This window comes from Anthonomus grandis, chromosome 22 (assembly GCF_022605725.1).
Source record: "Anthonomus grandis grandis chromosome 22, icAntGran1.3, whole genome shotgun sequence".
Classification (NCBI taxonomy): domain Eukaryota; kingdom Metazoa; phylum Arthropoda; class Insecta; order Coleoptera; family Curculionidae; genus Anthonomus; species Anthonomus grandis.
Window position 1 is genome coordinate 21,773,870 of NC_065567.1, and position 14,719 is coordinate 21,788,588.

The 14,719-nt window shown below is 32.8% G+C and overlaps 2 protein-coding genes across 3 annotated transcripts in view; both read right to left on the reverse strand.

Moving 5' to 3' along the window:
- Nucleotides 1-665: 665 nt before the first annotated feature.
- LOC126748513 (protein bicaudal C-like) lies at nt 666-6,499 on the reverse strand. 2 transcript variants are annotated; one of them, XM_050457792.1, is made up of 12 exons: nt 6,124-6,499; nt 5,196-5,309; nt 5,062-5,141; nt 4,660-4,872; nt 4,375-4,605; nt 4,035-4,316; nt 3,878-3,977; nt 3,493-3,817; nt 3,035-3,440; nt 2,835-2,983; nt 2,607-2,782; nt 666-1,636 (listed from the first exon to the last, which is right to left on the reverse strand). In XM_050457792.1, exons 1-12 carry the CDS (start codon nt 6,356-6,358, stop codon nt 1,551-1,553), a joined length of 2,397 nt encoding a protein of 798 aa, XP_050313749.1. In that variant the 5' UTR covers nt 6,359-6,499; the 3' UTR covers nt 666-1,550. The 2 variants fall into 2 exon arrangements, with proteins under 2 accessions (XP_050313749.1, XP_050313748.1); XM_050457791.1 differs by having other exon boundaries at nt 3,878-3,986.
- A 110-nt stretch (nt 6,500-6,609) lies between these two features.
- The window catches only part of LOC126748632 (calcium/calmodulin-dependent protein kinase type 1-like), a 42,586-nt gene continuing 34,476 nt past the window's right edge, over nt 6,610-14,719 (reverse strand). Inside the window, exon 10 of the mRNA XM_050457988.1 lies at nt 6,610-7,064. The gene's annotated coding sequence lies outside the window, so the exon portion shown is untranslated. The remainder of the gene's footprint in view (nt 7,065-14,719) is intronic.

The following is a 14,719-nucleotide window of genomic DNA, read 5'->3' on the forward strand; positions in this document are numbered from 1 at the left end:
ATAGGAACTAAAGAATCTTAATTACTAACATTATTAAAAGTCTACAGATCTGTATTGCAACTGAGAGGTGAGAGAAAATTAATAAAAATTTAATAAATGATTTTTTTTCGTATTTTCCAAAGATCTATATCTTAAGTCATTTGGCAGCATTTTGTACAACAACAGACGCTTGTCGAACTGACCAAAATGGGTTGAAGACCTTTTTATGGTATTTACATAATTGTATTGTTGCCTTGTGTAATAATAATAATTATTTATTTTTAGGAAATCCTGCAAATACGAAGTTAGAAGTAGTATAAAGGTACAATTAAGCACTTTAGGTCTTTTGACATTTTACCGCCTTTCAGAATTGAGTTTATAAGATTTAATAATGGATTTCCTTAATGTGAAATATAGATTTAAGAAAAACGAAACTTATTCTATCAGAACTTATCTTATTAACCTGTTAAATCACTAATTTTGTCAAGTTTAACAAACTAATCTGCTTAAATGAACAAAAAGAGGACGAATCCATGCTACTTGTGTCATATATGTTAGTGATAATGTCGCAATATTGAATAAAGACTGAATTATTTTTTGTTAATGAGTCTTATCAAGTTGAATATACCCTGAGTGCTATCCAAGTAAAAAAAATAATTATGTCGTATTAAAAAAAGTCCTTACAATGATTTATCAATTCAAATATATTTCAGCAATAATAAATAACTCATATAAATGGATATTAAAACAAGTTTATATATAAATAATTATCTCTTAAAAATAACTAATAAATACCTATAAATATAATTCAGCAATAATAAATAGGTCAGAATAATCTATCACAAGTAGATATTTAAAACCATGTATATCCTAAGTAAATATCTCTTAAAAATTATACAATAATAAATACCTAATAATGACAATATAAATACGGTACAAATATAAAAAAAGGTTTATAATTTAATCAAATCCCTTCATCTCTCATTCAAAAGTCCCTTCGCACCATTTTTTATTAAATTTGAAACTGTCAATTTTGACGTTTGAAACTGTCAGTTTTGACTTTTTAAACTGTCAAATTTGAATTTTCTTGACATACCGTGTAGAGGGACATTTGGAGTTGATCTACAGTTAAAACTTTGTTTACAAGAGGGCGCGCACTAAAACCTTATTAGTTGTATAAATTTATCAGCTAAAATACGAAAAATTTCATTTGTAAAAGTATACAGAACAAGACAACAAGTTAAAAACCCGAATCGCTTTTGACAGATACGAAAGAAGATTTGTTTTAAATTTCTTTGTAAATGTTTAGAGCGATTAACGGCTAGCTTACATGCGCAACACTAGATAATAAAAAAAAATTATAAAGGTCCTTTAAGAGATCTTTAAAGTGTGCACGTAAACTGTATACAATCAATATACATTTAAAAAAATTAACAAACATAAAAAAAAATATAAATCTATTAATTTTAAAGTTTCTAAAATTCTTTTTTTTTTCTTAACTTTGAATAATATTTTCCAGTAATTTTATTACCTGAAAATTTTTTGTTTCAAACCTCATTTACTTCATTAATTCAGTTACCATTTTGGCTGTTGGAAAGCGATTGTCTTCTCTCGGCACCTGGGGCCGCAGAAAAAGGCGAATTTTTCTTGTTAATTTCTAAAAAAAAAATAAGAACGTATTTTGAAAAACCAGAGAAGTGGGTTTTGTAAAGCTTCAAAATGAGGCACTTAACTGCCTGTGAGAGAGATATAAAGTCCTACATATCGGATGCCAATAGTAGAGGTTTGAAAGTTGATAGTTGTATCAAAGCAGTTTTCTTTTTTAATACACTTTTCAGTAAAAATATTTTATGAATACTATAGCAAAATCATTGAACCTTAATTTATTTGAGGAAGATGTAACTGAAGATGCGACGTCGAATTCAACTAGATCGACTTGAAATAGCATTCATGCGGATCCTTTGGCATATCTTACTTTCAAGATCCCATGCTGTTAATAAAAGATTGCAGAAAGTTGATATCGGCATAGCTAATATGATAAACGAGTATCGTGGACTGATTAAAGTGGTAGCTGCTAACCGAATAGAGTTCGAAGTTTATGAAGAGAAAGGATTGAACATTCCAGGGAGTCAAGACGATTGTTTCCTGAAAGAAAATTAGGTTACAGGTTAAGGACTTACGATATAAGGAAGTTGTCAGGTAGTGATAATTTTCAGGGAATACTTTTAATGTCATCCTTGACAACGTCGATTCTGAATTCAGAAAAAAGTGCCTAGCATATAGCAAAGATCTACAACAAATTTTCACTGATCGTTCACTTGCAACATTGATTTAAGTGACATTCGTAAAAGATCGGAACATTTGAGGAAAACTTATACTTTAGACCTTGAGTTCCTATTCAATAACAAAATGGTTCATTTTTACGCGTACACGGTACTAAACAAAAGTTGGAACGTAATTCGCATGTTCAATTTTATTATTCAACGTTTGACGGTTTGAATAGTTTCGATCTTGCGGCATTTTTCATCGCATTTTTACTAATTTTTAAATTCGGCCACCAAAAGTACGACTAATCCATAACCAATTACTTTTCACAAAATAATAAGTAAAATATATTTTAATCTAACCTGTTATTGCCAAAACCATTCTCTTTCTGGCCCCAAGAGCGCTGATCCCGATATGAATCAAATCTTGATCAGTCAAAGTCGAAAATAACCCCAAATCAATCTCGTGCTTCTTGAACAACGGGATGTAGTGCTCCAGGTTCATTACGGTCAATAATGTGGGCAAGTCTTGCCAATCACTAAACCAAATATTACATTAGTGAGAACAAACATAAGCGAGCCTGTTTGTACCTGTTACTAGTAAAACGATTCCAGACGTGGGTAGGGGTGTGTTCCAAAACGTTGCTGGTGTTCATCATTGAGGCGGAACTGGATGGGAAGCTGGAATACTCCGTGGCAAAAGTCCTTGGTGAGGTTGCTTGCCAGATGTCATCCTCCGCCTAAAGTCCAGATTCTTGTAGACAAGGGCCAAACGTATAAAAACAACTTACGGTATTATACTTATCAGCCAAAAATCCTCCGGGGCTGGTGTTACTCATCCCGCATCCAGACCAAATGTTATGAGGTACCCTCAGTATTCCAGGTTTTGGCTTGGCCCTCATGGCTCTCATAGCGGCCAATCTCTTATTCTCCAACTCGTAAGCTCCCAAACCGGTTGGCGACTGTTTGTTATCCATCAAGGTGGAACTGTTCATCTGTGAGAAGACCGGGGATAATGCTGTACCTAAATTGCGAGGGTCATACGGTTGAGACGGATCAGTATAATAAGAATTTGGCGAATGGTTCGTTGGACTACGAGTGCTCGAGATTGTCGAAATCGAGCTGCAAGTGCTCGTGTTTGCTTCGTCTTTCTGAGTTATGGTTTGATCGTGCTGGGAAGATTTGAAGGGTTGATATCTAAAATTACACATCAATGAAACTGGCCTTAATTTACATTAGTTGGACTTACCCGCTATGACCCATACTCTGCTGAAGTAACGCGTTCGGGTTGATATTCGGCGGGAAGAAGATTTGTTGCTGCTGGTTCACATTTAAAAAAGCCGAAAAGGGAGTATTTTGCGGTTGTGGATGAGGAGGAGCGGTTGGCGAGGGAAAGATCGGCCAAGATGGAGAGATTAAAGGGCTGACCAAAGCTGTAGGATTAGAGTTGGTGGAGGTAAGATGATTTAGTTGAGGCGGGGCAGCGTTTGGCAGGTGGTAGGAGTATGGGATGAAGGACTGCACCGGGGGTTCGTTTAGACCCAGAATCAGGTTTCTGGCCTTGTAGACGTTACCTGAAAAGTTATAGATTCTATAAAAACTTGTCGGTTCTACAATTTTCAGGGGTAACTCACTGACTAATCGTTCAATTCCTTTGATAACACACGCCTTAGATTTATTTGCCTTCTGTTTTATTTTGATCGAAACGTCACAGCTTGTTTCAATTTCCTGAATCTGTTCCGGCTAAAAACTCGAAATTTGCATCTCAATTAAGAAAAAAACATAAAGTACCTTAATCCTCAAATCAATATGATCATCTGGCAAATCAAAAATGATCATCAACGGTAGACTGCCAATAAGCAGCTGCCTTGCATCATAAATTTTATGGATATTTCCAGTAATAATCACGTTGCTCTTTTTCAAAGTTGGAGTATTCGGATCTTGGGCATCTGGAAACATGATTTGGCAACCCGTGTGCTCCATTATTGCTTTAATGTTCGAGTGGTTTTTCGCGAGAACTACCGGATGATGGTGTGGTGAAATTTCCAGTGACATCTGAAGAAGCGTTTGGCTCTGCAATGGTTATAGGTAATTTATTATAATTGTCTTTATACATGCTTTCAAGGCTTACCGCCAAACTTTCACACAAATAATCCATGAGCAACAGGGTAGCAGTTTTGACCTTATGCACTTCCCATTCCACTCCCTTCACTAAAACCATAATGGCGTGCAGTTTGGGTCTTTTCTTGAACATGACTAGTACACCATACTCTTCCTGGATTTTCTGGATAAAAGGGGAACTGATATCCACGTTTTGGGACTTGATTGGTAGTTCAAATCCAAAAATTAAAGGGATTAGTTCCTGTAATGTATAATTAAAAATGTATGAAATCTTCTTTGCGCTGCTTGAACTTACCCTGACACGTGACCGAGCCATTTCCACGCCCTCTATGTCACCAGTAATGGAAACCTGGTTGCTTTTCTCCATGGGGTTCGTTTGGTTCGAGTCGGGAAAATGCACATGACATTTTGTTTGCTCCAAGACTCCCTTGATGGTCAAACCGCCTTTACCGATGATATGAGAATGGTCAGTATAGCTTACATCCATTTTCATTGTCACACGCTTGCACTGAAAATATTAACAGAAAAAAACTTTGATATGCCTGGAGTAATTTGAAATAAAGCAAGACAAACAGACAATAGTAATATGATGAAGTAAGAAGGAATGTTCTGAGCAGTGTTGCCACTTTTAATGCGATTTAAATTTCTATAGTCTGGTCATTTTAAAGTATTTTATGATAATTGGAATAGTGCTTACCACAGTGTCTAACACAGACAAGATCCTGTCCCTGGCGGCTTTGACATCTTCAGGTCTGCCTGCGATTCTCACATGAGGGTCTGAAAGAACGTATGTTTGTTTCAGTTTAATTTCATTGGTATATTTATATTTACCTTTTTTAGACTTAGCGTCAATTCTTAGCTTGCTGGGCCACGTAATGATGGTGTCCGTGTCTTCCATAACTTTAGCAAAGAACACGTCAGCGGGGCAAAATGCTTCATTATCACCTAAAATATTAAAAGAATTGACTGATGAAGTTAGAAAGATATTGAGAATCAGAAATTATTATGTTTGTTTTATTAGGAAGGTTGAGTAAAATTTCACAATTATGGCAAAAAACGTTTTATGAAAGCTGTGAATATGAATAAAAGCAATTGTCATAATAATTACAGTAATGATTTTAGCATTTAAAAATCCCCTTCATGCTTTTTCGACAAAATTTAAGGACAAGCCAAGTTTAGGAGATATATAACAGCTATTCCTTTGCTAACTTAACCCGCTTTTATTTGATTAAATTATTTTCCACATTTAAAGTGACCTTGATACTCCTAGAACGCTGTTGTACATAATATTTGTTCGCGATCGACTTTCTGGCAAAATCGGATGCTCTTGATGGAACCCAACAGACATGAAGTTCAGGAGTAAATTGTGTTGTTCAGCCTTTGTTTTTAATAAATAAAAAAGTCTTTTAATGTATTGCATTTTAAGCATTGAACATTTTAACGTAACATTGAGCACTGACTCTTTGAAATTGCCTAAAAATAATAAATCACGCTAGAACGAGCATGTAAATAAAATTCTGCGTTGCTAAAGGTCCCATGGACAAAAGGAATTAAGCAATTTTTTAAATGATACTTGATTTTTCCTATGCTTTTATTATAGGCTAATGGGAGTTTTGGAATGGAACACATCCTCATAAATAAGTAGTAATTGAAATTTATAAAATAGAATGCTAAATTTGTACGCATTTTTCGCGCAATTCACTAAACCAAAAAGTCACATTTGTATTTTACTAATGTAGTTTTTATTTCCTCAACTTACATGTCAGCATTTTTTCCAGCTTAGGCCGATTGACCTTAAAACGTTCCTGGTACAGATCGGAGACGTCGTTGAGTCCCAATTTCGAGGCCAAATTCCTCAGATCTTCCCTCGAGTCCCATCGGGACGCCCAACCCGACGTGGCCGTCCCACTTTCGGAAATTTCGGACATGGTGTCCGAATTCGTAGTCGCCATTTCACCGATCATCGGTTTCGACAACGGTAAATACGAAGACATTTTGCGTTAATTAATTTGAAATTCTTAGATGACTTTAAGAGTTTGGAGTTTTTTTCAGTTAAAAAGAGAATTGTGTTTGTTAATTAATCATATATTTTTTAAAATATGGTTTATTAGTCGAGAATTTCAGAACGAATGTGAGCCCATCAATAAGCCTCGGTTTAAGGAATTTGTTTGTTACGTTTTTTTGTTCAGACATTTCGTTGTTACATTTTTGTCAAAATATAGGGTGTTCACAATAAAACAATAAATAGGTTTTCATGGATTATTTTATTTTAATTTAAAAATTCATTATATTCAACTCTTGTGACAATATAACCATAAAATCAAATATAGCGAATTAATTATCAATAACAGGTACGGCTTTTTTCGTGCAGGCCGCATCTGGTTTAAAAGACAGTTATGTTGTGGTAAATATTGTTATGTTATAGTTGGTTGTTACAATATAGTTGGTTAAACGCTAGTTCACTCTTTCACATTCCTTGGCATAATTGAATGGGTCTTATTGATAACGGTTCCTTCTTGCGTCTACCTGGAACCTCTGAATTGTGTAGATGTAGGCCAATACGTCCATGTACAGTGCCTTTCGCTGTAGTCTGCACTACAGTGGAAGTTTTCTTTCTTAAATTGAACTTGTGAATTTTGCTTTCTCTTTATGGGCTGCTTCTCCTTCGGAATCTTATCCTGGAACACTCAGACATCTATCCTGTGGAATAATTTTTAACGTATTATGTATTGAGTGGTTCGGAGATTTAAAGTTGGATGTCACATGCTTGCAAAATGACATTACTAACTACTAAACGGGCTTTAATGGTTGAATTTTGTGTCATGATACTCTGTATTCATGTGGTCAAGGTTTATGTGAATTATACTATTATTGATAATGGTTCTACGGTTCTGTCAATCTCAAAAGTTGATTTAGCTATCAAGAAATAGATAACCTCAACATTGCTGTTGTATTCTTCTGAATTGGTGACCAAGATTGTTAATTAGAACTCTTTTGTGTATAAATTGGTCAATTGCTGAAGGAAACGAATTATTTCTAGCCAATGTTTCGAATTATATTTAATTTATCTTTGGGGCTCTACAATAGGAAGAAAGAAATGGTATTTACAACTATTTTTTTAAATTTGTTAGAAAAAATAAAAGTTAACATTTATGTATGTAAATGATAATATTCATGTCATAGAGTTTCAAGAAGAGAGGAAGGGAAAACTATCAAAAACACTTACTGAAGTCGTAGTTTTCTCGCGTTAAATTAAAATAGCCCATATTATATATAGGGATAAAAGCGTAGATATCACTAATTAAGGCCGATTACGTACAGGAGGTAGTACAATTAATATATATAATAAAATATATGAATTGAACAAACCGATGATAACTGATAATTCATATGGCTTAAGATTTTAGGATTATAGTGTTTTTGCTTGATTGCGCTGTTTAAGAAGTTAATTTACATATTGAATTTAAGTAAGCAGAACTTAGGTTTACAGTCAGCATTTCACTTATGTTATCCGTTTAATTAGGAATTTTTGTTGGTCAATTTGTATATTATTAAAGTTGAAAGAATGATCCAGTTCCCTAACATGTTCAATTAGTGCTCTAAGGTGAATAACATTTTTCTTTAGAATATCTCTTTTGTGTTCTTTAATGCGTTCTTTACCAGTTTGTCCTATATAACTCTTGCTACAGGTGTTACAAGGAATTTTGTATATTACACTTGGCTGCAAATATAGGAGTTTTACTTTCCTTTATGCAAAACAACCTGCATCCTATAGTATTGATGTTACCGAATGCGACTTTTATTTACTCGCAGTTAAGAGTATGAGCAATCCGTTCTGATAAACCGTGAAACCAGGGTTTGTGAGTCTGGTGATGGTTGACGAATGTAACCTTTCTAATAAGGAAAGGTGGGTTATTATTTTTAATTAAGAATTGTTGAATTGTCGACACCTTTTTAAAAAATGGTACAGAAAAAGATAGTTTACTCAGATAATTAGATTTTGACATACAATTACCCGTTCCAAGTCCAAAAGTTTGTTGATAGAAGTAGACGTATCCGTTGAATTTGAAATAACTACTTTCAATACAAAAATCAAACATAGTGTGGTCATTGGTAAAATCATTGACCATCGTTTATTGATATCTCTCTCTAGTTAGATCAACGGGGATATATGTAAATAAATACCACGACCAAAGGTATCAATGTCTAATTGTCAGGGATTGTTATAGACTTGATGGTGAAGTCTATGTCAATGTCTATTGGTCTTTTTGAAATTATTTAAAATCTCAAAAACCCTGGATTTGGAGATATTATAAATGAGAGAACCAATAAAACTCGTTTTCTCTGTTTATCTATTTTAGGTAGACAATAAGTTTTTGGTATCCCATTTTTGCATTTTAGTTGTTTAGCCACTGTATCATTTATTGACTTTTTTTGAGTAGTGCATCAAGTAGCTAGCTAAAAATTTTCTGTAAGTAGTTGTGTCACTTAAGAGGGTATTTGCCTTTGAAAAGTAATCTGCTTTATTCAATAAAACAACTGTATTACCTTTGTCAGCTGTTGTTATTTTAATGGATTTACTAAAGTATGTGTCGTTTGACTTTTCAGTTAGTTTGGACAAAATGTATTCTACATCAATAATTTTTGGTTGTAAGTTAAATTAAACTTATCTCCTAAACCTTAGAAAATGTGAACACTATGGTACATATACACACAAACCATTCTTCATGTTTGGAGAAATTATATTTTTTTCATTTGTTTAATTTTGGTTGAGAACCAAATATCGCATTTCATAAAACTTATCAGAAGTGTGAATTGAGATATTGTTTTTATGTTGACCTTTATCTTGTTTCGGTGAGTTTACTAATTTTTCAATGTGAAAATTCAGCTTAAAGTTGTGAATGCATTTTGTGTGGTGCAAAATATAATATTGGTAAAATATTGCAGTAATGCTAGTTTTATTCAGTAATTGATAAATTTATCGACAAAACACCACTTCTAATTGCTCTTCTAGTTCCGTCTTAAGAAAGTAGGATTGCCAGGTTTAAATTTAAAAATCACAGGACACAATATTAAAAAATGAAGGACAGATAAAAATAATGAAGGGCATGTTTTTATTGAACTGACAGTTATTTACATAAGTATATTTTACATAAAAAAAAAGATTTTTTATATTTTACATAAAAATAACATTTGATTAAATTATGGTACCAAATTAAAACAGGATACTCGTATATTCCTTACTTTATAATACATAAATGATAAATGTTTTAAAAAAAATTATTTGGATGAAAAAGAATATTTTTGGTTAGATTTGACTGCCTGCAAGAGCCTTTTATTTTTAATAGCCATATTATAAAATTCTTTGCACTTTAAATAAAAATTAGTTTTAATCTGAAGCTCTGCTTCTACGTGATCAACCCGGAGTTTATTGCGGCTGTCGCTCCAGGCTGCATTACATAAAGAAAAAATTCTTTCAGAGTCAGCATTTGACTTGTATATGGAAAAAACAAATTGTATTATTTTTAAAAAATTAATAAGTTCCGGATTACCTATGAATATGTTATTCCATTTCTGGATAATATTAGTCTCCTCAGATAAAGTGCAAGCTTTGTCAAGGGTAGTTTTGACTATACAAAATTCTTCATACAGATTATCAAAATTTATGTCGATTGGTAAGTTGTTTACAACTTCCATAAGTGAATCAAAATTAAATGGAGTTTTTAAAGAAAAAATATTTAATTTTGAAAAGAAATTATTTTCTGAAAATTCATATTTTGAATCTAGATAAGCAGCAATATTTTTATAAAATTCTAAACAGGATTCTCTTATTTGAGTTTGTTCATGGTGCAAAAGTTTTTAAAAGATTTGACGCTAGAAAGCCAAAGAAATTGTCATTTATTCGTTGACTAATTTTTTCTCTTAGAGATTTTAAAATATTGTAAACTTCGAAACAAAGTAAATCGGCTTTTTCAAGTTTTTGTTCTGTGTCAAAAACAATTTTTAGTGAGTTGTGAAAAAAAACATAGATAACATTCAGTTTTCTGTACTACAAAATTGTCTTCAGAGAAAAAATCTTGAAGTGCAATAGGAATTGTTTCTTCCTGAGAAAGAAAGTAGCTTTTAATGGCTGAAAAAATGTTCAGCATTCTTTCTATGGCTGGAAATAAGCTTAGCCAACGGGTCGGTACATGCCTTAAAATAGTTTTATAGTCCAAATCCACGAAATTAAAAAAATCTTTTAACTCTTGCACCTTTTTGCTTGAGATGAAAAATGGTTAAAAGTTTTTGAAATCAAAGTTTCTACATCAAAACCGCATTTTGCTAAAGCATTTTTTTACAGAATTGTTTACCATATGCGCAGGACAACCCACTGCAAGAACTTTATTATTCTCCTTATATATTTATTTATTTATTTACGGACTTGCCATTTTACAATAAATAGAACTAATTACTAAATATAGTATAGATATACATTGCTATACAAAAAAAAATGAAAGTATAAATCACAATATATGCCTTAAAGATCCTCTAAATCTTGACTCTGAAGTTCCAAAAAAATCTACAGATTGTTGCATAGAGTTTGCATTATTTAACATTCTTGTAATAGGGTTATTTTTGCCATAATTTGTAGAATGGTAAGGAACATAAAAAACATTAGTATGCCGATTCCTTCTTATAGGTACATTCAGACATACTAGATTTAAAAGATCTGGACAATCAATTACACCATTAATAATCTTGTGAAGTAAACGAATATCAAGATTTAGTCTCCTCCCTTCCAAAGTATCAATATTAAGTAGCGATCTTAATTCACTATAAGAATAATCATCTCTGATATAACCACACCTGTAACCAATATAACGAAGAAACTTATTCTGAACTCGCTCAATTGCAGTTACATGTGTTACATAACAAGGGTTCCAGATAGGTGAGCAATACTCCAGAACACTTCTAACTAGCGAGCAATATAGTTTCTTTATCGTAAAAATTAAAAAGTCCTTACTAGACCGTATGATGAAACCTAACATTCTATGAGCCCGAGAGATAATACCCGATATAAGAATATCAAATGATAATTTGCTGTCCAATACAACACCAAGATCCTTCATTTCATCGGTAACCTTTAAGTTAGTATGGTTGATGGAATAATTGTAAGAAATAGGACTTTTTACTCTTGAAAATGATATTTGATAGCATTTTTTTACATTAAGGTCCATATGTTTTGCTTGACACCAGCCATAAAAATTATCAATGTCTTCCTGAAGAACATCAGTCATTGTTCTAATAGGCCGAAATATCTTTACATCATCTGCAAATATTAGTACCGAGCTATTTTTTATATTTTGAGGTAAATCTAATAGGAACAAATTGAACAGAAGGGGACCGCAGTGTGACCCTTGAGGTACCCCTGATGAAACAATTATAGGTCTAGACACCGAACTACCATATTTAACTCTCTGCATTCTATCAGTTAGAAAACTATTTAACCAATCAGCTACCCTACCGCTAATTCCCAAGGCCCTTAACTTTGCAACCAAGAAATTATGGTCCACTCTATCAAAGGCCTTGGAAAAGTCAGTATAAGCAGAGTCGACTTGACACCCTTGCTCCATATTGCTTAAAATAAAATATAATAATTGGTACACAGAATGCAAGCGTCCAAAATTAACATTTGCATTATCAGCCGAATAGCATATGTAGTTTATATACATATATATAGTACATATATATATATATATATATATATATATATATGTAGTTTATATACATATGTAGTTTAATAAAAGGCCAGCATGTTGAATTCTAGTTTTTAAGTTAGTGTAAATACCATTTGCACTCTCGTCGGGATCTTCGAAAAAATCAAGAAGAAATAATTTTACTTCTTCTGATGGAACATAATACCTTAAAAAAACTTATTTAAAAGTATATGTATAAGTAATTCCTTAAATGTACAATACCTTCAAAATATTGGGAAAAGCTTAGCGCTTCCATGATTAGAGGCATCTGTGGATATTCCAAAAAAAACTCCTTTGCTAAGCTCACATAATGGACTTTCTACTGAAAAAGGGACCAGGACATTAAAAGCAATAATACTTGCTTTTGTTCTACCCAAACGAGTTTTTGTTGTAATACTGGAATCAGGATACATTCATTACTGCAAGCAATTGACTTGTACAATCTAATGAATTATAGGAATGAGCATGTTTAACAGTATGATATACATTTACCACTTACTGAGGCCAGTATTTTTTCTTGTTGAGAATCCATAACTTCTCCTTCTTCCTCTTCCCAAAAATTATTGTAGTGTTTTATTTTGCTTTAACACAATTTCGTGTTTTTTATGCTCAGAGCCTTCCACGTGCCGCTTTATGTCAGTAGACCCCCATATATAAATGAAAAAGAATTTTTACACAATTTGCACCTAGCTTTTTGATTATCCTCTGCGAGCCAATTAAATGTATTTTCCCAACAAACAACAAATCTTTTATTAAATCCATAAAACATGTAGTTACAACAATACACATTTTTTATTACCTATGTGAGGTGTGGATTTTGTCAGTAAAAAAATTCTAACTTAATTAAGTATACAATTAAAATATTTATAAAATTTAAAGCATTCAGTCACTTATCCATTCATACATCCATTCATGTCATGATTTATCAAAATATTAAATTTAAATATAAATAAAAAGGCAAAACGCGAGTACACAAAAATTAAATAACAAGAAAATATAACATTCACTCACAAATTAACTCATGCACTAATACACAATACTAGATGAGAGTTTAATTTAAATTTTCAGCCATATACTCATGAAGAGAATAAAAGGCCTTTTCTTGCAGATATATTTTTAGATCTTTCTTTATTTCTTTATCTGATTTTTCTCTGAAGTTTATTGGGAGTTTATTCCAGACATCTAAAATACTATGTACCACATTTTTCTTAACAAATGTAAAATTTGGTTTACAAGTCTTGAAATTGTTTTTGAACCTAGTATTATGCCGATGTTGCCCTTTCAGATTCTCAAAAAAGATTTTATTGTCAAGGATAAACGAAACACATTCATAGATATAAATACAATAAAATGTTAGGATGTTATGATTAATAAAATATGGTTTACAGGATTCCTGATAGGGTAAATTGAATATAGTTCTCAAGCACCTTTTTTGCAAGATAAGAACTCTTTCAGAGTCCCCCGAATTCCCCCAAAGAATTATACCATATCTGACTCTGGACTGTATATAGGCATGATATGCTGAAAGGGAAGCCACTGTACCCACCTCCTGTGTTATTAGTCTCAAAGCGAAGCAATATCTGGACATATTTGCTGCCACCAACTCAACATGGACACCCCAATCCAATCTTTCATCCATCATTACCCCAAGGAAGTTAGCTGACTGCTGTGTTCTTATCTCTGTCCTTCCAATTTGCACTAGAGAGCTTTCACTAGGCCATTGTTTAAAGTTTAATATTTGCGTTTTGTTGACATTCAGCAGAAGATTATTTATGCTAAACCAGTCTTCTAGCAATCCAACAGTTTGGGCCACTTGATTTGCACACTCCTGATCTGCATTTTTGCTGCATATAAGACTTGTGTCATCAGCAAACATAACCATATTATCATAGACTGGTGTAGATTATGTACAGCAATGGTCCCAGAACGGACCCCTGAGGCACACCTTTTTTTATTTCTTTGTAACCAGACTTGAACTGTCTACCATCACTCATTCTTCCTCCCATTCTTTTCTATATTTATTTAATCTTTTAGCTTTTTTTGATGGTGTTGTTGGGACATCTAGTTCTGTAGTTCATCCATCTTACAAAATACTAAAAAAAACACAAATGTTTAAATATCATGTATCAAAATAGGTATTGGGATATTGCAATATTTTTTTTAAGCCCAAAAAAAAACTTACCTTTTTAATTTCTACTAATCAGAAAGAAAATGCGTAAAAGGTGTATTAAATAATTGAAAAACCAATAACTAACTCTATACTCGCGGGTTGTATAGGAACTTCTGCCAACTGATGGTGATGCCGGTGATGGTAATTTGTAATTTGAAATATTTGGTTTTCTGAAATCCAGGACATTAGGCGTCCTTCCTCAGGTCTTCGCAAGACGCCTACATTCCAGCCTCAAATCCAGGACATCTGGCAACCCTATAAGGAAAGGTTGACAATTAATCAAGCATTTAACTTGATACAATTTTAATTTTTCAATTCCAATTCAAAGTGGAATTGATTATTGACTATAAGTGTATTTAATAGACCAAATAATGCACAACCTATTTAGATGGAGAGGCTCTAATAGCAGTGTTGCCAGACGCAACTTACAGTCAACAGCGGATCAT